Source organism: Bufo gargarizans, chromosome 2, assembly GCF_014858855.1.
Source record: "Bufo gargarizans isolate SCDJY-AF-19 chromosome 2, ASM1485885v1, whole genome shotgun sequence".
Taxonomy (NCBI): Eukaryota; Metazoa; Chordata; class Amphibia; order Anura; family Bufonidae; genus Bufo; species Bufo gargarizans.
Window position 1 is genome coordinate 328,468,580 of NC_058081.1, and position 27,321 is coordinate 328,495,900.

The 27,321-nt window shown below is 44.9% G+C and overlaps 1 protein-coding gene across 1 annotated transcript in view; it reads left to right on the forward strand.

Moving 5' to 3' along the window:
- PPFIA2 (PTPRF interacting protein alpha 2) overlaps positions 1–27,321 on the forward strand; it is a 439,158-nt gene that overhangs the window by 187,343 nt on the left and 224,494 nt on the right. Inside the window, exon 3 of the mRNA XM_044280550.1 lies at positions 12,678–12,779. Coding sequence (XP_044136485.1) covers positions 12,678–12,779 — 102 coding nt within the window. The remainder of the gene's footprint in view (positions 1–12,677; positions 12,780–27,321) is intronic.

Sequence of the window (27,321 nt, forward strand, 5' to 3'; positions counted from 1 at the left end):
GAATAAAGCCGTTTTCTACTTTTTTACGCCTTGGATGTGCTGTGGAATTTTTTCATTATATATATATATATATATATATATATATACAGTGCCTTGCAAAATTATTCACCCCCCCCTTGACTTTTTATTTTATTTTGTTACATTACAGCATTAAGTTCAATGTTTTGTTAATCTGAATTTTATATGATGGATCAGAACACAATAGTCTAAGTTGGTGAAGTGAAATGAGAAAAATATATAAATAAAACTATTGTTTAGAAATAGAAAACAGAAAATTGGCATGTGCGTATGTTAGGAAGACCATAAAAAGCTCTGCTGCAACCAATTACCTTCAGAATTCACATAATTAGGGAGATGATCTCCACCTGTGTGCAATCTGAGTTTCACATGATCTGTCATTACATATACATACCTTTTTTGAAAGGCCCCAGAGGCTGCAACACCTAAGCAAGAGGCATCACTAAACAAACATTGCCATGAAGACCAGGGAACTCTCCAAACAAGTAAGGGACAATGTTGTTGAGAAGTACAAGTCAGGGTTAGGTTATAAAAAAATATCCAAATCTTTGATGATCCCCAGGAGCACCATCAAATCTATCATAACCAAATGGAAAGAACATGGCACAGCAACAAACCTGACAGCCGCCCACCAAAGTTCATGGACCGGGCAAGGAGTTCATTAATCAGAGAGGCAGCACAGAGACCTACGGTAACCCTGGAGGAGTAGCAGAGTTCCACTTACGAGACTAGAGTATCTGTACATAGGACGACAATAAGCTGTAAGCTTCATAGAGTTGGGCTTTATGGCAGAGTGGCCAGAAGAAAGCCATTACGTTCAGCTAAAAACAAAAAGGCACGTTGTGAGTTTGTGAAAAGGCATGTGGGAGACTCCCAAAATGTATGGAGGAAGGTGCTCTGGTCTGATGAGACTAAAATATAACTTTTGGGCCATCAAAAAAAACACTATGTCTGGCGCAAACCCAACACATCACATCACCCAAAGAACACCATACCCACAGTGAGACATGGTGGTGGCAGCATCATGCTGTGGGGATGTTTTTCAGCAGCCGGGGACTGGGAAACTGGTCAGAGTTGAGGGAAAGATGGATGGTGCTAAATACAAGGATATTCTTAAGCAAAACCTGTACCACTCTGTGTGTGTGTGATCTGAGGCTAGGACGGAGGTTCACCTTCCAGCAGGGCAATGACCCCAAACACACTGCTAAAGCAACACTTAAGTGGTTTAAGGGGAAACATGTAAATGTGTTGGGATGGCCTAGTCAAAGCCAAGATCTCAATCCAATAGAAAATCTGTGGTCAGACTTAAAGATTGTTGTTCACAAGCGCAAACCATCCAACTTGAAGGAGCTGGAGCAGTTCTGCAAGGAGGAATGGTCAAAAATCCCAGTGGTAAGGTGTGGCAAGCTCATAGAGACTTATCCAAAGCGACTTGGAGCTGTGATTGCTGCAAAAGGTGGCTTTATAAAGTATTGACTGTAGGGGGGTGAATAGTTATGCTCATTGACTTTTTCTGTTATTTTGTCCTATTTGTTGTTTGCTTCACAATAAAAATAAAAAAAATCTTCAAAGTTGTAGACATGTTCTGTAAATTAAATGATGCAAATCCTCAAACAATCCATGTTAATTCCAGGTTGCAAGGCACTGTATATTATATTAAAAGGTGTTTACTTATATTTGCTTATAGGGTAGAGTACCAACATCAGAACAGTTGGAATCGAACTCCTGGCACCCCCACTGTTCAAAGAGGCCTTGGCTCTCCGATGAGCACTGTGGCTCCTTCCTCGGACAGTGAGGTCACGTTTATTAGTCACATGGGCTACTGTATGTGCAGCTCAGGTCCATTCCAGTTAATGGACCTGGGCTAAAATACTAAGCACAGCCACTATGCAATGTACGTCACTGTGCTTGGTAAGCTGTAGCGCTTATTTGAGTGCTGCGACCCTTTCAAACAGCTTATTGGCTGGGATGCCAGATGTAAAAACCCCCCACCAATCTGATATTGGTCACATAGCCTGAGCACAGGTGATCAATATTTTACTACCAAAAAAAAACTTTAATCAGTAATACAGTATATTCTAGAAATATAAGGGAATGTTGAAACTTTAGTATGGTCCAAAATATCTGGGCCAGCAACTACTAGTCCAACAAAACATCCAATGCAGTGCAATATTCTAATGAACACAGTTTTTGAGTGTAATTTTTTAATAGTGCAAGAGATGTATTAGCTTGTTCCTTTGAATGTGAACCATGCCCATGTAAATCACATTTTAGGTTAATTACATATGGGAAAATGTACTTATAAAAATGAGCAAGAATTCTGTGCATATCTTTTATTTGGTTTCTTAGACACTTCTTCCACCTTGTTCAGCAATGGGAAGGGCCATGATTTTTGTGAATTGGGTCTATAACCTTAAAGGGACTCTGTCACCACTTTCTAACCCCCACTTTTAAAACTATAGTTCTGTCCATGGAGCCCCTGTGATTTCAATGGTGTTGTTATATGCGAAATCCGCAGGCTCGTTTTGATAAAAAAAACTTTTATCACTCATGAGGATAAGGTGCCCAGGGCGTTTCTCCCGGTCTGAACATGCCGCCGCCGCCGCCACCGTTGGTGCCCAGCTCCTCCTCTGATCCTTTCAGCGCCGCCTGAATGTGAAGAAATACGCCTCCGGCTCTCCCTCAGTCCCCCCTCCTTTTCTAAAATTTCGCGCGTGCGCACAGGCCTGTGCCTGATGCGCCCGTGCGGACTTTTCGATTCAGCCTCATTGAGCGAAGTGCGCATGCGCATGCGCACTTCGCTCAACCTCCCGATAACGCGAACACTGCTGCACGCGCGGGATCTTAGAAAAGAAGGAGGGGGGACTGAGGGAGAGTCGGAGGCGTATTTCTTCACATTCAGGCGGCGCTAATTCAAGGCAGAGGAGGAGCTGGGCACCAACGGCGGCGGCGGTGGGCGGCATGTTCAGACCAGGAGAAACGCCCTGGGCACCTTATCCTCATGACTGAAAGGTTAGATAAAAGGTTTTTTTATCAAAACGAGCCTGCGGATTTCGCATATAACAACACCATTGAAATCACAGGGGCTCCATGGACAGAACTATAGTTTTAAAAGTGGGGGTTAGAAAGTGGTGACAGAGTCCCTTTAAGCTAATTAACGTGCCTGCTGGGCATGTGCTCTCTGTAGTTAGAGGGAGTTAGTCACTGCCTGACTCTTTTGGCAGTGGTTTACCTCCCCAAGAACTAGGAGAATTGGGAATTTGAAGTCCAACTGCCAGATCTTTATCTCCCACACATCTTCCATCCGGGAGAGATGGAAGGCTGCCATAGACATTAGGTGGCTGGTCCCATATGTGTCCATCATGTCAGTTGGTCATGTGACACAAGGGGGGAAGGTCACAGCTGCGGCCAACGATTGGCCCAAGAGAGGCAGCCGAAGCCAGGAAGCAAAGAGCATAGACCAGCATGCTTCCCTTCTCAGGTCTGCCCGGGAGGGGGGGGGGGGGGGGGTTTAATTTTACGTTGCATCAATCTGTCTCATTGTCCCAGCCGGACAGGTCTGCCATCCAAATTCCTGAGTATACTAAGGCTGTGGCAATGTGGCATAAATTTTTTTTTTCATTTCAAGCAAGAAGTTGATATTTCTTGTGTAGATGTAATCGGGATACGTATAAACAGTTTTTAACCCTTTCGTGACTATCCGCCATACATGTACGTTGGGAGTTTAAATTTTGTACTGGCTCAGGAGATGAACCAGAGCCCTAGTTTGCTGGTCACTTCAGCAGACACTTGATATTTATGCTTTCAGATGCAGTGGTCGATTGCAACCATGGCATCTGTGATGTCCTTTAGAGGGAATGGCTCCCTCTGAAAATACAGCCCACCTGACCCCTCATGAGAATGAGATCTTTTGAAGGTTCCTAGGTCTACCAATGTAAAGTTCCAATTAAAGGGGTTTTCCTATTTCAGACAATGGGGGCATTTCTCTAGGATATGCCCCCATTGTCTGATAGGTGAGAGTCCCACCTCTAGGACCCGCACCTACTTCGAGAACGGACCCCTGAAGATTGTGGAGGGCACACTATGTGGAGGGCTTTCCATGCATTTCTATGGGGCCACCGAAAATAGGCTATTTCTGTCAGCCCCATAGAAATGAATGGGAGTGGTGACCGCGCAAGCGTGGTGCGCTCCCTTTCAATCCTATGGGGAGAGCGCTTGGTGTTGGCCAGACCCCTGGCCACCACCTTCCCCGTTCCATTCTGAGTGTAGGTGCGGGTCCCACCTCTATCAGACAATCGGGGCATATCCTATCCATATGCCCCCATAGTCTGAGATGGGAATACCCCTTTAGGCTGTGCCTCATGGGGGAGACTTACCATTCAAAATGCTCCAGAATTTTGATGCAGTTGTGCAAAAAAAATAATAATATGGTGTACAGGCATGGCAACACATTTTCTTAATAGTCTTAAACACTTTTCTATACTTTTTGCAACTTGTCCTACAAGTGGGTGCAGCTTATCCGTAGGAGTGTGGCTTAAAGGGAAATGGGGTGTGGTGATTTTTATTTTTCAAAAAACATACGTGGCTCCAATGTAGAGGACAATAGACAATAATATTATTCGTAACAATAAAGCCAGCAATCAAAAATGAAAACATATGAGATAAAGAAAAAGTAAAGGGGGGGGGAGCATAAATGAGAAAAATAATAATATATGAAGAAAAGGAGATACAGTAGATACAACCTCTCCTGGGCAACGCTTCATAGGATGCGTAAGTCGTGCAGAATTACTATTCTGACCCACATAGAGCAAATATGTGACTATTAAGGACAATATAAGAAGGCATGGTGCTAGTATATATAACTACTTAAGTGGATGTCGATCTCCAATATATTTTCCAGGCACTCCATACCTTCGAGAACTTTCCCTCCCAGCTAGCTCTTGGTCTGGTGCATTTTGAGGTTAAAACTAAGGTTCTGATTTTTCAGTCTAAAGTCTAATCTTATTTATTATAAATGTTTGAGTCAGGTGTATAACTGCATATACTCAACTACTACTGTCTGCACTCCTGATGCTTTAGATAAGGGGAACATTATGGGGGAGATTTATCAAACTGGTGTAAAGTAGAACTGGCTTAGTTGCCCATAGCAACCAATCAGAATCCACCTTTCATTTTCCAAAGGATCTGAGAAAAGGTGGAATCTGATTGGTTGCTATGGGCAACTAAGCCAGTTCTACTTTACACCAGTTTGATAAATCTCCCCCATAAAGTAGAACTGGCTTAGTTGCCCATAGCTACCCATCAGATTCCACCTTTTCTCAGCTCCTTTGGAAAATGAAAGGTGGATTCTGATTGGTTGCTATGGGCAACTAAGCCAGTTGTACTTTACACCAGTCTCTCCCTATATCTTCAGCAACATTCTGTACGTACAGGGGTATACTGAATTACAATTTGATGTCATTCTGTGGTTCACACAGAGAGATTGCTGGGAGACTGACTACTACTGTCTACACAGAAGAGAACGCTAAGCCCTGGTGGTCAGACTGGAGATCACATAACCAGCTTCCCATAATGAAAAGGTTCAGAATATGGATGCAACAAATCCGGGGTAAAACCAATTATAATTCTAGAATATTGGTGATAAGTTAACATTATATGTAAATAAAAGGCCTTTAAAAATGGCTAGAGTCTGGACCACAGTTGCTCCGTCCTCCGGTACCGTGAGTCGTTCACCTAGAACCTGAACTGTAAAGGTCAAGGTGACCCGATATCCTGAAGAATTGAACTTATTGTTCTATCGTTTTTAAGGGTCGCTATTACCCCTGTTTTGTTATGCCTTGACTTATTCAACAGCCATAATCACTCCCCTGTTGACATACACCACACTGGGTTTTCCTCAACGGCTGTATAACAGTTTTTCACCCTATCCTGGAGTCCCATACCAGGGATATGGCCTAGTGGACTTCCATGTTGCCTCACCTGAGAGGGTTGATGGAGACGGAGATTCGCGCCATTTTTGGGCGAAGTCTTCCCTCATCCAACCCGTCAGTGTTAGCTGACCTGAGTCAGTCAATGTTAGACTTTGCTTTTCATGCAATAGTCATAATATTACTTGTTTTGCTGTTTGGTTTTTATGTTATGGATCAACCATTTCACAGTATCAATGAGATCTTGACAACAAGAGTGGAGGGGTGTGTTGAGGAAACTGAACCAGAGAACGTTGCTTCCTCTAGCATACATTCGATCCCCTTAAATATCACGGACCATGTATAAAGTTTTGTCACATAATGTACGGGGTCTAAACTCCCCTAGAAAATGGAAGGCAGCATTCGCAGTTTACTTGAAACACAAACCAGACGTTCTCTGCCTTCAGGAGTCTCACTATACGCCAGGGTCCCACCCGAAATTTTTTCACACTTAGTATTCTAGATTCTTTTCATCTACTTTCCAGTCAAAATGTTGGGGTGTAATAACGCTACTAAGGAATTCCTTCCCCATGACAGTTACACAGTCAATCCTTGATCCTAACGGGAGATTTGTCATTTTATTAGGAACATACCAGGAGGAAACTCTTTGTCTAGTCAATGTGTATGCACCTAATGAAGACCCTATCTCATTTTTTTGTGAGATGGGCTCTGTCATTGATTCACTCATATTCCACAAGATTATATGGTGCGGGACTTTAATTTCACTATTAACCCTATATTGGATCGCTCATCCCCTCCCACCCAATTTGCGTCCTCGCTCCCATGATATTAGAATCCGCAAGGTTCTTGAATCAATAAACATAGCAGATACATGGAGGGAACATAACGGGCCGCAAAGGAGTTACACCTATTACTCGCCCATACATCAAATATATACACGCATTGATATGATCCTATCCTCCTTGAGTCTTCTCCCATTTATTTCTTACTCGAGGCATATCCCTTCCTCCTGGTCTGATCATGATATGGTACTAGCCGAGATAGATTGTCCAGGCCGGACGCCTATGCCCTTTAACTGGAGACTAAATGAGTCTTTATTGTCCCGACCTGGTCTGGTTGACCAGTTGCAAATAGACATCCGTGAATTTTTTAGGGATAACACTACGGCTGACTCTGACCCGCTGAATGTATGGTTAACCCACAAAGCATTTATGAGGGGGAAACTTATTAGTGTAGCCTCGCGCCAGAAACGCGAACGCACTGAAGCCCAGAGAGCTTTAGAGGCTAAACTAGAGAGACTGGTAAGGGCCCATCAACGCTCACCCTCCCTGTACCTACTAAAAGCTATAAAAGACACTAAATTACAATTGAATACCATACTCTCCAACAACACGGAAAAAGCCCTACGTTGGACAGCCTCCTATTACTATCGATATGCCAACAAGCCTGACAAAATGTTGGCCTCCCAGCTTAAAGCCAAACAGAGATTAAATCAGGTGTTCCAGCTGCGTACAGCCACAGGACATCTTACTTCCAACCCAGACATGATCCATCAGGCATTTCACTCCTTTTATCAAAAGCTTTATTCCAGCCCCAACACCCCCCCCCCCCCCCCGAGTCCCATCTACAAAGTTTCCTCTCCTCAATCCCTATCCCCCGAGTAGCGCTGGAGATCGGTATCTGAGGAGGAGGTCGAAGTTATTATCAAAGACCTAAAATTAGGTAAAGCCCCTGGCCCAGACGGGTTCTCGGCCTTATACTATAAGAAATTTGCCCCAATACTTTCCGCTCACATTGCAAAATACTGCAACCTCTTCCTATAAGGTCGCCCCCCTCCAATAGAATTTCTGCAAGCCAACATTACAGTTATTCCCAAACCCAACAAAGACCCATTGAACCCTTCAAACTATAGGCCAATTTCTCTCCTTAATTTAGACAACAAAATCTTCACTTCCATACTGGCCCGGCGGTTGAACGCCATTCTACCTGATCTAATACATAAGGACCAGGTGGGGTTCATTCCCGGGAGAGAAGCCCCAGACAATATTAGTAAAGTACTGAACCTTGTGCAAGGAGCTAATCGACGCAACACACCCCTAATACTGTTAGCGTTAGATATAGAAAAAGCGTTCGACTCAGTCACCTGGGATTATTTAAACAAAGTCCTTACTAGGATGGGAATAGTTGGCCCTTTCCTTGCAGCGATAGGCTCATTGTACTCTTGCCCTGAAGCAAACCTTAAACTTCCCACATCTAGTCCTTCCCCTATACGGATTCACAGAGGGACACGACAGGGTTGCCCCTTATCCCCTGCCCTCTTTGCTATGGCAATGGAGCCTTTAGCCATCCATATTAGAAGCAACCCTGACATCAGCGGAATGACTATAGGTGGGACGGAGTACAAACTGAGCCTATTTGCAGATGACTTGTTGATGTCCATCACAAATCCCACAGTGTCCCTCCCCAACCTGCTACAATCGCTAAAATCCTTTTCAGAGGTCTCGGGCCCTAAAATTAACCACAATAAGTCAGAACTTCTCCCCTGCAATGTTCCCCCCCCCCCCCCCCCCCCAGCAGAAAGATCAACTGTTAGGTAACTTTCCCTTCCAGCATAAACCGCAATACATTTCTTATCTAGGGACGTTATTGCCAACCAAACCTGAACTAGTCTACAAATGTAATTTTCCACCGATGTACAAGAAAATTAGACAAGATTTGAAATCTTGGACTTCTTTACCGGTATCATGGATGGGCAAGATTCATATAATTAAAATGGTGGTACTTCCAAGACTATTGTACCTATTTAGGACCCTCCCCGTCCCAGTCCCCTCGGCCGACCTAAAATCCCTACAGAAGGATGTCATGAAGTTTATATGGGCTAACAAAAGACCACGCATTTCTAAGTCCACTATGTGTAAACATAAATCCCCGGGGGGTTTATCTGTCCCAGACTTCCTGAAATACTTCAGAGCAGCTAGACTGGCCCAACTCTTTTTAACACACTTAGATAAGAAAAAACAGCCACTATGGGTCTCTCTAGAGATGTCTAACATGGCGCCTTATACCTGGACAGCCTTGATATGGATGGCTCCGTCCCTGCCGTCGACCGTCCGCAGCACATCCCTTCTATCACATTACTCATTGATACTCTGGAGGTCAGTGCGTTTCAAATATAAGTTGCAATCTACACCATCCCCGCTGACCCCGATTTTTGGCAACCCGTTGTTTCGCCTGGGTTTGCATTCCCCGTCCTTCCACTGGTGGATCAGCAAGAATCTCTGCACGTTACATAAGTTCCTTCGTAGGGGTACCCTAGAATCTAAGGGCGATTTTTTGAGGAAACATTCTCCTCCTGATGGAGAACATTTTAATGTTAATAGAATTTTCTCCTTCTTGAAGTCATTGGTTGGGTCAGCCCAGAACCTAGATTATGCCCCTTTTGAGAGAATGATCACATATTCCCTATATAAGCAGGGTCTTCTTTCTAGAATATACGGATTTCTTGACGCTCACCCAGAAGGGATAAAACTTCCTTATATGTTGGCTTTGGAAAGCGACATGGGACTAGAATCCTCTGTTCCCACATGGTTCCAACGATCGCAAACACTTACGAAAGGTTCCTGGCAAGTCACCTTAGCAGAAACTTCTATAAAAATTTTACATAGGACATACATGGTACCGACCAGGTTACATCTTATGTACCCTGAGGTGTCCCAGAAATGTTTTAGGGGATGTAATGTGGACGGTACGATGCTACACATTTGGTGGAGTTGCCCTGTGGTGAGGTGTTTTTGGGATCAGATCTGTTCACTGATTGCTTCCGCCTTAGGTTGTAGATATTTGGCTACGATCCCTCATTGTTTATTGGGCGATAAGCCCTCAAGGTTATCCATGCCTAATTTCAAATTGTCACAATTTATCTTGCTAGCTGCAAGAATCCACGTCGCTTTCAAATGGCGCACACCCTCACTTAGCAGACAAGCGGTTATAGATAGGGTTAACAAATTGCTCCTTTGTGAAAGACTCACAGCGATCAGGACAGATACGGTCAATGTCTTCGAGAAGGTCTGGGAACCTTGGATGTCATCTACTTTCTCTGTGGACCTCAGGTACACCTTCACGCTATGACGTGTGTGTGTATAAGATTGTACAGTCACTCATTGTACTTACCTTTCTCTGATAACGATTGATCCGAGTTGTTTTTATTGTTAGATTTTCTCTGACAAAACATTATGATAATGATCACTAATGCAGTATTGATTTGTAGTGTATTTCTCTACTGTAATTTCTCTTGCTTGAATCATAAAACTTCAAATAAATGATTTTTGAAACTAAAAATGTAAATCACCCTCTCTCCCGATTTTGCAAGTACAAAAAAAAAAAGTATTTATTCTGTAATGTGAACGTCGTAATGGGGGAAAAAAAAAATCGAAATTCTCCAATCACCATTTTGTCGTTGCTTTACCTCCCCTAAACAAGACTAAAAATTGATAAAAATCCATACATGCCCTGAAATGAATAATTCTAACCTATATCCCATCAAAAAGTATCCTTTATTCAATTGCTTAAACTAAAACATGGCAGAACATGGCAAAGCAAAGAAAGAACATTTTTGTTCAAAGTTTTAGATTTTTCCGGTATTAAAACCAGGGACGTTACTACCATAGCGGCAGACCATGCGACTGCTATGGGGCCCAAGGCAAGAGGGGGCCCAGTCTTAGTTGGGGTTATCTCCTCTTCTACTGGAGGTGAAAACTTGGTCAGGACTCTACCGTTTAAAGGAACAACTTTTAGCAAATGAGGCAAAGGGAAAATGGCCCAAGTGTCATTGAAAAGGGTTTGTGGGGGGGTGCTGCTTTGATAGCTGCTTGCTATGGGGCCCTTACTTCTCTATGTACGCCACTGATAAAAACATAGCAAAAATGTTATAAATTTTGTATCTATGTAATCACACTAGCCTGCAAAATAAATGTAATGTACCATTTTTACCACACAGTGAATGCCGTAAAATTGATGCCTGTAAAACAATGTTGAAAATTATGTTTATGTTCCCACTTTTAACTCATTAATAATGTTTTTCTGCTTCCCCATGCACTGTGTGAAATATTAAATGATGCCCTAGCTTAGAAAGTACATCTTGTCCTGCAAAAAATATGCCCTCATATGTCTATATGAATGGAAAAGTAAACAAAAAGTGAGTAGAATTAGAAAACGCAATGTCAAAAAATGGCTGCGGTGGGAAGGGGTTAAGCAGTTAAGGGTGTATTAGACTGCCAGATTTTCTGGCAGATGATTGCTAACGAGCGTTGCTATGAATGCTTGTTAGTGATCATCTGGCAGTCTATTACTGTCTCCAAATGCCAGCTCGTTCATTGGGCAATAGTGATTTTTAAAGGGATTCTGTCACCTGGATTTTGCATATAGAGCTGCGGACATGTGCTGCTAGATCGCCGCTAGCACATCCGCAATATACATTCCCCATAGCTGTGAGTGCTTTTATTTAGCCAAAAAAAACCGATTTTATATATATGTAAATGAGGCAAGTTAGGAGCCCAAAGGGCTGTTATTAACGTTTCTGGAGCCCAGCCACGCCCACTGTGAAGGAGCCCAGCACCGCCCCTCCGAATCTCCTCCTTGCTCCCCGAGGTTACCAAGTTAGAGCACCGTAATCTCGCGCATGCGCGAGTACGCGGCATGTCAGTGCCGGTATAGTGTTCCTTCCCTGTGCTCGCATAAGCCTCAGGGAACAAACTGCGCATGCGCTAGCTGTGAGATTATGGCGCTCTAACTTTGTGACGTCCGGGAGCAAGGAGGAGATTCGGAGGATGCGCGGCGGTGCTGGGCTCATTCACAGTGGGTGTGGCTGGGCTCTGGACACGTTAGTTGCCTCATTTACATATATATAAATTCTTTTTTTGCCTAAATAAAATCACTCACAGCTATGTAGAATGTATATTGTGGACGTGCTAGCGATGATCTAGCAGTGCATGTCCGCAGCTCTAATTACAATGGTGCTGGCGGAAGATCGCGCTGTCTAATAGCTGAACGGTGTCTGTAGCAGAAGACCAGGGAGTAGTGAGTAATAATAACTAGAATCACTACACTCACTGTACAAAGTCAATGACAGTAAAAAAAAACATACATATTCTACACATTAAAATAAAGTTGTAAGTGTGCCCCCCTTGAGAATCCGAACATTCCTGGTCATTTAAAAAATCCCTGCAGGACATTTTTTTAAGTCCCAAAAAGACAACGTCTGGGGAAAAGAGGAGATATAGTCACCCTACATAAAACCTTCATTTGCTGGCACAATACAACCCTATCTAAACAGGGATCTGCTGAATACAAGCAATGGATCTGTATGGGGATGTACCATTGTAGTAGTAATCATCCATTCCCATACAGAGGTGATGACAGCTGCCTGTAAATGCAACTCTCACCTCCACTCATGATCGGGCATTTATTGGGAACTTTCGGTTTGTTTCTAATGATTTTCCTATGCATTGGCCCATGTAATGGGGACTTGAGGAATATGACTTGTTTGGTTGTTTTATGGCTTGCAAAGAATGTAAATCATTTTTTTTCCTGAGGAAATTAGTTCTACCATATTCTAAGAAATGTGAATCTATCTCCACTCTGTACAGTCATTCAGATACTGTATATTTATTGTTTTGCAGTCTTTAGGATTCAGGAATGGCGAAAGTTTGATACCTTTCTCTCATCTTTCCACAGGAGTTTGCTGCACTTACGAAAGAACTGAATGCTTGCAGGGAGCAGCTTTTAGAAAAGGAGGAAGAGATCTCAGAACTCAAAGCAGAAAGGAACAACACAAGAGTAAGTACTCTGCCCATTCTTAAAGGTTTGCCAGTTTGCCCTTGTTTCTTCATGATGTGTTCGGAGATATGACTAATACGTCACTTAACATTGCATGAGACTGAAGTGGTTTTCCAGCAGAAAGTAGTTTGCAGCAGGGTCAGTGTGACTTAGAAACATAAACAAAGCTGTGCTCACCTCCACCGATCCCCAGGTGTTGCCATCTCCACTGCTTTCTACTTCTAGTTTTTCTAACGGCATGCAGGAAATGTCCATTGGCTGAGTTGGGTCATCATTGCAGGACTTGTGCAGTGTCAGAGTGGCAGTGGTGGGCATCAGTGGAGGTATATATTACATTCATATATACCCTGCACGTGTAGAGGCACTTTTGTTATATTTACATATAGTCATAGACTGCTGATTGCCTACTCTTGACAGGTGCAAATTATGTATTTTATTTATTTAAAATTTTACATTTATTGATTGCTTTTTTAATAATAAATAGTGAACGTTTTTCTAACCTACTACATTAAAACTATCTCCAGTGCTCCTGTGTGTGCAATTCTTTATTTTTTTATTTGTATTTTTATATTTTTTAGCTTTTCACACTATTGTTGCTGTAGCAGTGTATAGATTGCAGACACTTTCTTATGGCCGACCTTTGATAACTATTTTTGATTGCTCTAAGTGCTGCATTTATGACTTTTTGCTGTAAGATGTTGATTATTACAGGACTAGTGTTGGAGTCCTGATGCAGTTTAATTTGCTTATTCAGCTGCCTGCTCCCTGCTAATTGTCAGACTTCTTAAGCTGTGGCCATATAGTTACAACACTTTGTTTCTAATAACTTTATGGTTACATATATTTGTATATGCTGCTGCTCTTAATGTAGATCTGCAATTCTTTTATCTGCTACTTATTAGCAATTCATTGGCTACCACTGATACTGTAACATTGTTGCCGTTTCTCCTGGCTGTAACTGGCAGCGGTTCATCTACTGCGCTTGCTGCCTGGGTTCGGTCAGCTAACCGCTTGTCTTAATAGCTACTGTCATTTATTATTGCGACTCCTTGGCTTCCCTAGCTGCCTGTTAACTGGCCAGATAGAATTGTACACTTTGGAAGCACTAAGGTCTAAAAATCTAAACGCTGCCCCCCGACATGTTTCGCCATATACATGGCGTCTTCAGGGGATCGGGCAGTTAGTGGAGGTAACACTACTTTCATCTTTTCCTTCCTTTGGAGGAAATTTTTAGCTCAAAATCACATTTTCAATTGGCCTTCATTCAAAATATTGAGCCATTCTGTCACAAAGGGGTAAATGTTTTTCTAACTGTGTGATTGGTACTTTCAATGTCACTTTGTCGGTCATCTAATAAGCCCTATCTATAAACTACTGAGAGGTCATAAACACTTATTTAAGCCACATTCTTATCAGTGTTTATAATGTGAGAGAGCAGAGATAAGGAGTCTGTCCAGCTGCCCAGATGACAGGCAGCTAATATAACATATCAGCTCTGTACACAAAAAAGGATTCCATATTTTAAAAAAAACTATTGAAAAAATGATTTTAGCTCAAAATAAGTACAATGCAATAATTAAAAAAAATTGCCCACAAGTGTGTACATAGCCTTTAAACCCAGCTGCAAACTTTTTTATTTGTTTACAAAAACTCTTTAAAGAGGCTGTTCACTATTAAGTATTGCATTTATCAGTTAGATCATGCAAAACATATGAACTTGGAATCATTTAAAAAATCCCCCTGCTGGTCTCTTAATTACCCCTCAGAATATACACCTAATGTGTTTAGTGCAGGTAAGGAGCTACTTCTTGTGTGCTGATCATTACTGGCCAGCCTGCGCAATAGCAGGAAACATTCATCCATGTGCAAGTGGATCTGACAGGTGGACTGTGGACAGATTAGATGAACGTAGACATGAGAGGCTAGGTGCACTGGAACAAGAAGGCTAGGCGTTATACACAGTTTTTCACTGCCCTTTTTGCAAAAATTTTGCATTGTTGCTTCCTTTTTTGGCATGCTTTAAAATTAGTTTGTCTGTCTGTCTGAACGTCAGTCTGTTCTTTATGTGTGACCAAATGACTGGACCGATATTCACCAAATTTGACACACATGTACAGTACATCAGGACCGGGTGTCAGCTCTCTAGGACATACCGTTCTTGAGATATTTACAAAAAATGACCTGCATTAGCCAATACAAGCCTGCAAGTCTTCCTCTTCATATCCCAACTGTGACACACGGTCACATGTCCCTTATCAGCCAATAGAAGCTCGCAGGCCCTTAGTCTCCACATACACACAGTTTTACTCCAGGTTTCCATAAGAGCCTAGCCATTTTTCTTCATTGCTGTAGGTGTGTCAACCAATATTAACCGGACAGAATGATATAAAAAAAACGGACCCCCAAGGAGTCATAATAATCACCAAAAAATGAAGCTGACTTTCGTGTATATGAAAATCCAAAAAGCTTTATTGTAAATATAAATGAACAGTACATACATGTATTATAAAACAGGCAGCACAAGACGGGACACACAAATGAGGAGCAGGACCCAAGGAGAGGCCGGGAGATCGGTGCACGAAAATACAGGGAAAAATAATACTAGCTGAAAGAGCATACCTCAGATCCTCATGGCAGCAACGCCCCAAAAACAATGCAAAAAAGGCAATTGTAGAGACTGAGGTTAAGATGGAAGGAACACAATTAAACATACCCTGAATGGTGCAAAAATCTCTCGGCCAACTCCTGACCCAATGCCGTTTTGCCAGTAAATCTGGCTTCTTCTGGGGATCAATCCCCAGAAAAAGCCAGATTTACTGGCGAAACAGCGTTGGGTCAGGAGTTGGCTGGATCCGCCTCCCATAGCCCTAGGTTTAAAGGGCCAGGGCGCTGTGGAGGTCACTGTTAAGGGGGCAGGGGTGTCCTGCCCTGCTCTGACTATGTGCGGAGGTCGGCCAGAATATCTGCTCGTGTTTAGTGTTTTGTTTTGGAGCCGTGCTGGATCCGCCTCCCATCAGGTGCACTGGGTGGGGTCATTAGATTAAATAGCACTCCATCCCAGTGCTCTGAGCGGGTTATAGAAATCATTCTGGCCTTGGAAGCAAGCAAGGAAGGAAGGTTGTCTGTTCCAGCTCTGTAAAGATAAGTGTGGTTTCATTTTTTGTTGTTTGCTTTCTCGGTTGTGTTGGTGTCATCTCTCCCATCCAGGTTCTGTGCGAGCAGGCTGCTCCTATTCCCCTTTTCACCATCTCAGGGAATCTAGGGTGTTTTAGCCCAGGCACGAGGACACATCATTCCTACCATCTAGGTCTGAATGTGGGCTGAGCAGAGCAGGGAGAGAAGTCAGGGATTTGCTAGGAGGTGACCCTTCCCCTGCTTCTCGCCTAGAGCCTGGTTTGCTGGTTTATCTGTATGTCTGATATCCCGTACAGCGTGACATTATAACCCGCCATACTTTGACTGTCATTGCTCAGCATTTTTTTGTGATGGCGTCAATTGATACATTAGTTAACCGCATACAGGGGCTCTCCCTAGAGGTTGCGGAGCTACGTGGTTCGGTCACACAGTGTCAGAAGGCCCTGGCATCAGGAGGAGGTCAAATTTATGTGTAGCCTAAGGTTGCTCTTCCTGATCGATTTGCAAGGGGTACGGATGATTTTATCCGTTTTAGAGAGTCTTGCAAATTATATTTTTCGGCTGCGTCCATCGTCTTCTGGTGATGAAAGTCAGAGGATAGGTATAGTCATTTCTCTGCTTAAGGGGGACGCGCAATCCTGGGCCTTTTCTCTGCCGTCCATTTCTCAGGCCCTCCGGTTGGTGGAGGAATTTTTTAAGGTCCTGGGATTGATCTACGATGACTCAGACCGGGTCTGGATGGTGGAATCGAGATTACGTAATTTATTTCAGGGTGAACATTCTGCAGGCTTACTGTGTTGAGTTTAGGAGATAGACGTATCAGAGAAAGGAGTAGGGCTCCCTCCGCGCAACAAGGGATCCTTTCTGTGAGTGGTTTCGTCTCGACTGCCTCCCCGGGTGATGTTACAGGTAACTCTGGGGTAGCGGAGGAACCCATGCAGCTAGGTCAGGTTCCTTGCCGTTCTGATAGTAGAAACTTTAGGAGATTGCACAAACTGTGTTACTACTGTGGGAAAAGTGGTCATTTTGTTTTGGCTTGTCCTTTTGTTAAACCGGAGGTGGAAGAATGGTGAGGTAGAGCAGGCAGGTATGCAAGCTCCCTGCAATTCCCGTGTTCTCCTTCCAGCTAGGGTGGCGCTAGAGTCAAGAGAAATTTTTGTTGAAGTATTCCTTGACTGTGGTGCTGGGGTAAACCTAATTGACTTCCTTTTTCTTCAAAATCTGGGTCTAAGCACTTGCACTTTAGAAAAAGAGATTCGGGTTTTTGCAATTGATTCTTCCCCTCTTTCTCAAAGGAGTCTCACTCACATTGCTCATGGTATTCACTTAAGGGTGGGTGATTCACATGTTGAGATTATGTCTTGTTTTGTCATGAAGGATTTGCCAGCTCCTATAGTTTTGGGGTTACCATGGTTGACTAAACATAACCCAATTATAGATTGGCAAGCGAGACAAATCATTGGTTGGAGTGAGTTTTGTTCGGATAATTGTCTGGGCCCATCTATCTCTGGTGTGTCCACTACGGTTTTACCTCAGTACCTCTCTGATTTTTCGGATGTCTTTTCGGAGGGTGGGGCTCAGGAATTGCCCCCTCATCGTGACTATGATTGTCCAGTTAATCTCATCCCAGGGGCTAAGTTGCCAAAGTCTCAGCTTTACAACCTCTCTCAACCCGAAAGAGAGAGGTCATGCGAAAGTATATCGCCAAGAGTTTGGCAAAAGGTCATATTAGGCCATCTAAGTCTCCAGTGGCAGTAGGTTTGTTCTTTGTAAAAAAAAAAAAAAAAGGATGGATCGCTGAGACCGTGTTTGGATTTCCGGGAGTTGAACCTTATTATGGTCTGGGATCCATATCCCCTGCCTTTGATCTCTAACCTTTGTGATCAGATTGTTGGAGCCAAGGTGTTCTCCAAGTTGAATTTGAGAGGAGCCTACAATCTGATCAGAATCAAGGAGGGGGATGAGTGGAAAACGGCCTTCAATACGCACGAGGGTCATTTTGAGAACCTGGTTATGCCTTTTGGGTTGACTAACGCGCCAGCAGTATTTCAGTGATTCGTCAAGGACATTTTTCATACATTGGTGGGGAGGTTCGTAGTAGTTTACTTGGATGACATTTTAATTTATTCTCCTGATCTGAAGACCCATCTCCTTCGGGATAATAAATTATATGCCAAATTGGAGAAATGTTTGTTTGCGGTGCAAGAGCTTCCGTTCTTGGGATATCTGCTTTCTGATTCTGGTTTTCGTATGGACCCCGAAAAGGTCCAGGCGGTTCTGGAATGGGAACGACCAGAGAATCAGAAAGCTTTGATGCGGTTCTCGGGGTTTACAAATTATTATAGAAAATGCATTTCGAACTATTCTACCATAGTAAAACCTCTCACTGATATGACTAAGAAGGGCGCCGACGTCTGTCTGGTCGGATGAGGCATTGCAGGCCTTTTCGGCTATTAAGGAGCGTTTTGCGTCTGCTCCCATTCTGGTGCAGCCGGATGTGTCTCGGCCATTCGTAGTAGAGGTTGATGCATCAGAAGTGGGGGTTGGAGCGGTGCTGTCACAGGGTTCACCCCCTGGCAAATGGGTCCCGTGTGCCTTTTTCTCCAAGAAGCTCTCGGTCGCCGAGAGGAATTATGATGTTGGAGATAGAAAGTTGTTGGCTATTAAGTTGGCCTTTGAGGAATGGCGTCACTGGTTGGAGGGGCGTCTCACCCCGTTACGGTATATACAGACCATAAGAATTTGGCTTACCTGCAATCTACCAAGCGTCTGAACCCTAGACAGGCCAGATGGTCACTGTTTTTTACCAGGTTCAATTTTGTGGTTACCTTTCGCCCAGGGGTTAAGAACGTCAAGGCAGATGCCTTGTCTCGCAGCTTTCCTGGGGGAGGTGATTCAGAGGATCCTGCGCCGATTTTAGCGGATGGGGTGGTGGTCTCCGCTCTGTACCCTTAATTGGAGATGGAGGTGTTGGGAGCCCAGGAGGGGGCTCCTGGTTCCTGTCCCCCAGGAAGGTTGTTTGTTCCTGAGGGCCTGCGATACAAGGTGTTCAAGGAACATCACGATACTGTCCTTGCTCGACATCCTGGTGGTAAGTCCACCTGTGATCTGGTGTCCCGGAGGTTCTGGTGGCCAGGGTTAGGTAAGAGCATTGAGGATTACGTGACAGCTTATGAAACCTGTGCTCGGTCAAAGGTTGCTCATACTCGACCGGCTGGTTCACTTCTTCCATTGTCTATTCCGTCTCGTCCTTGGACGCACTTGTCTATGGACTTTATTACGGATCTGCCGAGTTCCTCCGGGAGAACAGTGATTTTGGTGGTAGTTGACCGTTTCAGTAAAATGGCTCACTTTATATCATTAACTAGTCTGCCTAACGCCAAGACTCTTGCGCAGATTTTTGTGGATAATATTGTGAAAATGCATGGTATTCCTTCAGATGTGGTCTCTGATAGGGGCACGCAGTTTGTCTCCAGGTTTTGGAGGGCGTTCTGCTCTCGGCTTGGCATTCAACTTTCATTCTCTTCGGCTTTTCATCCGCAGTCGAATGGTCAGACGGAGCGTACTAATCAAAACCTGGAGACCTACTTGAGGTGCTTTGTGGCTGAGAATCAGGAGGACTGGTCCTCATTCTTGTCCCTAGCAGAGTTTGCGTTGAATAACCGTAGGCAGGAGTCCACGGGTAAGTCGCCATTTTTTGGCGCATATGGTTTTCATCCTCAGTTTGGTACCTTTTCTGGGACTGGTTCCTCTGGGATGCCAGAGGAGGAGAGATTTTCTTCTGCCTTATCCTCCATCTGGCGGAGGATCCAAGGGAATTTGGAGAAGATGGGTGAGAGTTATAAACGAATGGCTGGCAAGAGACGTGTGACTGGTCCGGACCTGTGTGTGGGTGATCTGGTGTGGTTGTCCACTAAAAATATAAAATTGAGAGTGCCATCTTGGAAACTGGGTCCAAGATTTATTGGTCCGTACAAAATATCTGCAGTGATCAATCCTGTAGCGTTTTGGCTGGATCTTCCTCAGACTTGGAGGATCCATGATGTGTTCCACAGGTCTTTACTAGAGTTGAGCGAACACCTGGATGTTCGGGTTCGAGAAGTTCGGCCGAACATCCCGGAAATGTTCGGGTTCGGGATCCGAACCCGATCCGAACTTCGTCCCGAACCCGAACCCCATTGAAGTCAATGGGGACCCGAACTTTTCGGCACTAAAAAGGCTGTAAAACAGCCCAGGAAAGAGCTAGAGGGCTGCAAAAGGCAGCAACATGTAGGTAAATCCCCTGCAAACAAATGTGGATAGGGAAATGAATTAAATTAAAAATTAAATAAATAAAAATTAACCAAAATCAATTGGAGAGAGGTTCCATAGCAGAGAATCTGGCTTCCCGTCACCCACCACTGGAACAGTCCATTCTCAGATATTTAGGCCCCGGCACCCAGGCAGAGGAGAGAGGTCCCGTAACAGAGAATCTGTCTTCATGTCAGCAGAGAATTAGTCTGCATGTCATAGCAGAGAATGAGGCTTCACGTCAGCCACCACTGCAACAGTCCATTGGCATATATTTAGGCCCAGCACCCAGGCAGAGGAGGGAGGTCCCGTAACAGAGAATCTGTCTTCATGTCAGCAGAGAATTAGTCTGCATGTCATAGCAGAGAATGAGGCTTCACGTCAGCCACCACTGCAACAGTCCATTGTCATAAATTTAGGCCCAGCACCCAGGCAGAGGAGGGAGGTCCCGTAACAGACAATCTGGCTTCATGTCAGCAGAGAATTAGTCTGCATGTCATAGCAGAGAATCAGGCTTCATGTCAGCCACCACTGCAACAGTCCATTGGCATATATTTAGGCCTAGCACACAGGCAGAGGAGAGGTTCATTCAACTTTGGGTAGCATCGCAATATAATGGTAAAATGAAAATAAAAATAGGATTGAATGAGGAAGTGCCCTGGAGTCCAATAATATATGGTTATGGGGAGGTAGTTAATGTCTAATCTGGACAAGGGACGGACAGGTCCTGTGGGATCCATGCCTGGTTCATTTTTATGAACGTCAGCTTGTCCACATTGGCTGTAGACAGGCGGCTGCGTTTGTCTGTAATGACGCCCCCTGCCGTGCTGAATACACGTTCAGACAAAACGCTGGCTGCCGGGCAGGCCAGCACCTCCAAGGCATAAAAGGCTAGCTCTGGCCACGTGGACAATTTAGAGACCCAGAAGTTGAATGGGGCCGAACCATCAGTCAGTACGTGGAGGGGTGTGCACACGTACTGTTCCACCATGTTAGTGAAATGTTGCCTCCTGCTAACACGTTGCGTATCAGGTGGTGGTGCAGTTAGCTGTGGCGTGTTGACAAAAGTTTTCCACATCTCTGCCATGCTAACCCTGCCCTCAGAGGAGCTGGCCGTGACACAGCTGCCTTGGCGACCTCTTGCTCCTCCTCTGCCTTGGCCTTGGGCTTCCACTTGTTCCCCTGTGACATTTGGGAATGCTCTCAGTAGCGCGTCTACCAACGTGCGCTTGTACTCGCGCATCTTCCTATCACGCTCCAGTGCAGGAAGTAAGGTGGGCACATTGTCTTTGTAGCGTGGATCCAGCAGGGTGGCAACCCAGTAGTCCGCACAGGTTAAAATGTGGGCAACTCTGCTGTCGTTGCGCAGGCACTGCAGCATGTAGTCGCTCATGTGTGCCAGGCTGCCCAGGGATAAGGACAAGCTGTCCTCTGTGGGAGGCGTATCGTCATCGTCCTGCCTTTCCCCCCAGCCACGCACCAGTGATGGGCCCGAGCTGCGTTGGGTGCCACCCCGCTGTGACCATGCTTCATCCTCATCCTCCTCCACCTCCTCCTCATCCTCGTCCTCCTCGTCCTCCAGTAGTGGGCCCTGGCTGGCCACATTTGTACCTGGCCTCTGCTGTTGCCAAAAACCTCCCTCTGAGTCACTTCGAAGAGACTGGCCTGAAAGTGCTAAAAATGACCCCTCTTCCTCCTCCTCCTCCTCCTCCTGGGCCACCTCCTCTTCCATCATCGCCCTAAGTGTTTTCTCAAGGAGACATAGAAGTGGTATTGTAACGCTGATAACGGTGTCATCGCCACTGGCCATGTTGGTGGAGTACTCGAAACAGCGCAACAGGGCACACAGGTCTCGCATGGAGGCCCAGTCATTGGTGGTGAAGTGGTGCTGTTCTGTAGTGCGACTGACCCGTGCGTGCTGCAGCTGAAACTCCACTATGGCCTGCTGCTGCTCGCACAGTCTGTCCAGCATGTGCAAGGTGGAGTTCCACCTGGTGGGCACGTCGCATATGAGGCGGTGAGCGGGAAGGCCGAAGTTACGCTGTAGCGCAGACAGGCGAGCAGCAGCAGGATGTGAACGCCGGAAGCGCGAACAGACGGCCCGCACTTTATGCAGCAGCTCTGACATGTCGGGGTAGTTGTGAATGAACTTCTGCACCACCAAATTCAGCACATGCGCCAAGCAAGGGATGTGCGTCAAATTGGCTAGTCCCAGAGCTGCAACGAGATTTCGCCCATTATCACACACCACCAGGCCGGGCTTGAGGCTCACCGGCAGCAACCACTCGTCGGTCTGTTGTTCTATACCCCGCCACAACTCCTGTGCGGTGTGGGGCCTGTCCCCCAAACATATGAGTTTCAGAATGGCCTGCTGACGTTTACCCCGGGCTGTGCTGAAGTTGGTGGTGAAGGTGTGTGGCTGACTGGATGAGCAGGTGGAAGAAGAGGAGGAGGAAGCCGAGAAGGAGGAGGTGGCAACAGGAGGCAAAGAATGTTGCCCTGCGATCCTTGGCGGCGGAAGGACGTGCGCCAAACAGCTCTCCGCCTGGGGCCCAGCTGCCACTACATTTACCCAGTGTGCAGTTAGGGAGATATAGCGTCCCTGGCCGTGCTTACTGGTCCACGTATCTGTGGTTAGGTGGACCTTGCCACAGATGGCGTTGCGCAGTGCACACTTGATTTTATCGGATACTTGGTTGTGCAGGGAAGGCACGGCTCTCTTGGAGAAGTAGTGCCGGCTGGGAACAACATACTGTGGGACAGCAAGCGACATGAGCTGTTTGAAGCTGTCTGTGTCCACCAGCCTAAATGACAGCATTTCATAGGCCAGTAGTTTAGAAATGCTGGCATTCAGGGCCAGGGATCGAGGGTGGCTAGGTGGGAATTTACGCTTTCTATCAAATGTTTGTGAGATGGAGAGCTGAACGCTGGCGTGTGACATGGTTGAGACGCTTGGTGACGGAGGTGGTGGTGGTGGTGTTGGTGGTACATCCCCTGTTTGCTGGGCGGCAGGTGCCAACGTTCCTCCAGAGGCGGAGGAAGAGGCCGAGGCGGCAGCAGCAGAATAGGCCGAGGCGGCAGCAGCAGAAGAGGTAGCAGGGGGAGCCTGAGTGACTTCCTTGGTTTTAAGGTGTTTACTCCACTGCAGTTCATGCTTTGCATGCAGGTGCCTGGTCATGCAGGTTGTGCTCAGGTTCAGAACGTTAATGCCTCGCTTCAGGCTCTGATGGCACAGCGTGCAAACCACTCGGGTCTTGTCGTCAGCACATTGTTTGAAGAAGTGCCATGCCAGGGAACTCCTTGAAGCTGCCTTTGGGGTGCTCGGTCCCAGATGGCGGCGGTCAGTAGCAGGCGGAGTCTCTTGGCGGCGGGTGTTCTGCTTTTGCCCACTGCTCCCTCTTTTGCTACGCTGTTGGCTCGGTCTCACCACTGCCTCTTCCTCCGAACTGTGAAAGTCAGTGGCACGACCTTCATTCCATGTGGGGTCTAGGACCTCATCGTCCCCTGCATCGTCTTCCACCCAGTCTTGATCCCTGACCTCCTGTTCAGTCTGCACACTGCAGAAAGACGCAGCAGTTGGCACCTGTGTTTCGTCATCATCAGAGACATGCTGAGGTGGTATTCCCATGTCCTCATCATCAGGAAACATAAGTGGTTGTGCGTCAGTGCATTCTATGTCTTTCACCGCTGGGGAAGGGCTAGGTGGATGCCCTTGGGAAACCCTGCCAGCGGAGTCTTCAAACAGCATAAGAGACTGCTGCATAACTTGAGGCTGAGACAGTTTCCCTGGTATGCATGGGGGTGATGTGACAGACTGATGGGGTTGGTTTTCAGGCGCCATCTGTGCGCTTTCTGCAGAAGACTGGGTGGGAGATAATGTGAACGTGCTGGATCCACTGTCGGCCACCCAATTGACTAATGCCTGTACCTGCTCAGGCCTTACCATCCTTAGAACGGCATTGGGCCCCACCATATATCGCTGTAAATTCTGGCGGCTACTGGGACCTGAGGTAGTTGGTACACTAGGACGTGTGGATGTGGCAGAACGGCCACGTCCTCTCCCAGCACCAGAGGGTCCACTAACACCACCACGACCATGTCCACGTCCGCGTCCCTTACTAGATGTTTTTCTCATTGTTATGGTTCACCACAACAACAAATATATTATTTGGCCCAATGTATTGTATTCAAATTCAGCGGGATATAAATTTGAGGCCTAGTATTTAGGCGCTGGGTGACCGGTATGGATTTAGTGACAGAATTAGACTTGGAAATGCACAGAAGCGTGTGTGTGAAGTTATTCTGAATGACCCTATGTGCACCTTCAATATGATCTACCCTTTTAGGGATAGATTTCAAATAGCTCTGATATAGCAGAAACGACTAAATTATGAAATTGCTAAATTGGGAATTGTATTTCAACCCAGAACAAAAAATGTGCTTTGACGGACACTAAATAACTTTCCCAGCCACAACAGGACAGCGGTAACGAGAGATTTAGCGGGATATAAATTTGAGGCCTAGTATTTAGGCGCTGGGTGACAGGTATGGGTTTAGTGACAGAATTAGATTTGGAAATGCACAGTAGCGTGTGTGTGAAGTTATTCTGAATGACCCTATGTGCACCTTGAATATTATATACCCTTTTAGGGATAGATTTCAAATAGCTCTGATATAGCAGAAACCACTAAATTATGAAATTGCTAAATTGGGAATTGTATTTCAACCCAGAACAAGAAATGTGCTTGAACGGACACTAAATAACTCGCCCAGCTACAGCACTAAGGACAGATTTAGCGGGATATAAATTTGAGACCTAGTATTTAGGCGCTGGGTGACAGGTATGGGTTTAGTGCCAGAATTAGACTTGGAAATACACAGTAGCGGGTGTGTGTGAAGTTATTCTGAATGACCCAATGTGCACCTTGAATATTATATACCCTTTTAGGGATAGATTTCAAATAGCTCTGATATAGCAGAAACCACTAAATTATGAAATTGCTAAATTGGGAATTGTATTTCAACCCAGAACAAGAAATGTGCTTGAACGGACACTAAATAACTCGCCCAGCTACAGCACTAGGGACAGATTTAGCTGGATATAAATTTGAGGCCTAGTATTTAGGCGCTGGGTGACCGGTATGGATTTAGTGACAGAATTAGACTTGGAAATGCACAGAAGCGGTGTGTGTGAAGTTATTCTGAATGACCCTATGTGCACCTTGAATATTATATACCCTTTTAGGGATAGATTTCAAATAGCTCTGATATAGCAGAAACCACTAAATTATGAAATTGCTAAATTGGGAATTGTATTTCAACCCAGAACAAGAAATGTGCTTGAACGGACACTAAATAACTCGCCCAGCTACAGCACTAAGGACAGATTTAGCGGGATATAAATTTGAGGCCTAGTATTTAGGCGCTGGGTGACAGGTATGGGTTTAGTGCCAGAATTAGACTTGGAAATACACAGTAGCGGGTGTGTGTGAAGTTATTCTGAATGACCCAATGTGCACCTTGAATATTATATACCCTTTTAGGGATAGATTTCAAATAGCTCTGATATAGCAGAAACCACTAAATTATGAAATTGCTAAATTGGGAATTGTATTTCAACCCAGAACAAAAAATGTGCTTTGACGGACACTAAATAACTTCCCAGCCACAACAGGACAGCGGTAACGAGAGATTTAGCGGGATATAAATTTGAGGCCTAGTATTTAGGCGCTGGGTGACAGGTATGGGTTTAGTGACAGAATTAGACTTGGAAATGCACAGTAGCGGGTGTGTGAAGTTATTCTGAATGACCCTATGTGCACCTTGAATATTATATACCCTTTTAGGGATAGATTTCAAATAGCTCTGATATAGCAGAAACCACTAAATTATGAAATTGCTAAATTGGGAATTGTATTTCAACCCAGAACAAGAAATGTGCTTGAACGGACACTAAATAACTCGCCCAGCTACAGCACTAAGGACAGATTTAGCGGGATATAAATTTGAGGACCTAGTATTTAGGCGCTGGGTGACAGGTATGGGTTTAGTGCCAGAATTAGACTTGGAAATACACAGTAGCGGGTGTGTGTGAAGTTATTCTGAATGACCCAATGTGCACCTTGAATATTATATACCCTTTTAGGGATAGATTTCAAATAGCTCTGATATAGCAGAAACCACTAAATTATGAAATTGCTAAATTGGGAATTGTATTTCAACCCAGAACAAGAAATGTGCTTGAACGGACACTAAATAACTCGCCCAGCTACAGCACTAAGGACAGATTTAGCGGGATATAAATTTGAGGCCTAGTATTTAGGCGCTGGGTGACAGGTATGGGTTTAGTGCCAGAATTAGACTTGGAAATACACAGTAGCGGGTGTGTGTGAAGTTATTCTGAATGACCCAATGTGCACCTTGAATATTATATACCCTTTTAGGGATAGATTTCAAATAGCTCTGATATAGCAGAAACCACTAAATTATGAAATTGCTAAATTGGGAATTGTATTTCAACCCAGAACAAGAAATGTGCTTGAACGGACACTAAATAACTCGCCCAGCTACAGCACTAAGGACAGATTTAGCGGGATATAAATTTGAGGCCTAGTATTTAGGCGCTGGGTGACAGGTATGGGTTTAGTGCCAGAATTAGACTTGGAAATACACAGTAGCGGGTGTGTGTGAAGTTATTCTGAATGACCCAATGTGCACCTTGAATATTATATACCCTTTTAGGGATAGATTTCAAATAGCTCTGATATAGCAGAAACCACTAAATTATGAAATTGCTAAATTGGGAATTGTATTTCAACCCAGAACAAGAAATGTGCTTGAACGGACACTAAATAACTCGCCCAGCTACAGCACTAAGGACAGATTTAGCGGGATATAAATTTGAGGCCTAGTATTTAGGCGCTGGGTGACAGGTATGGGTTTAGTGCCAGAATTAGACTTGGAAATACACAGTAGCGGGTGTGTGTGAAGTTATTCTGAATGACCCAATGTGCACCTTGAATATTATATACCCTTTTAGGGATAGATTTCAAATAGCTCTGATATAGCAGAAACCACTAAATTATGAAATTGCTAAATTGGGAATTGTATTTCAACC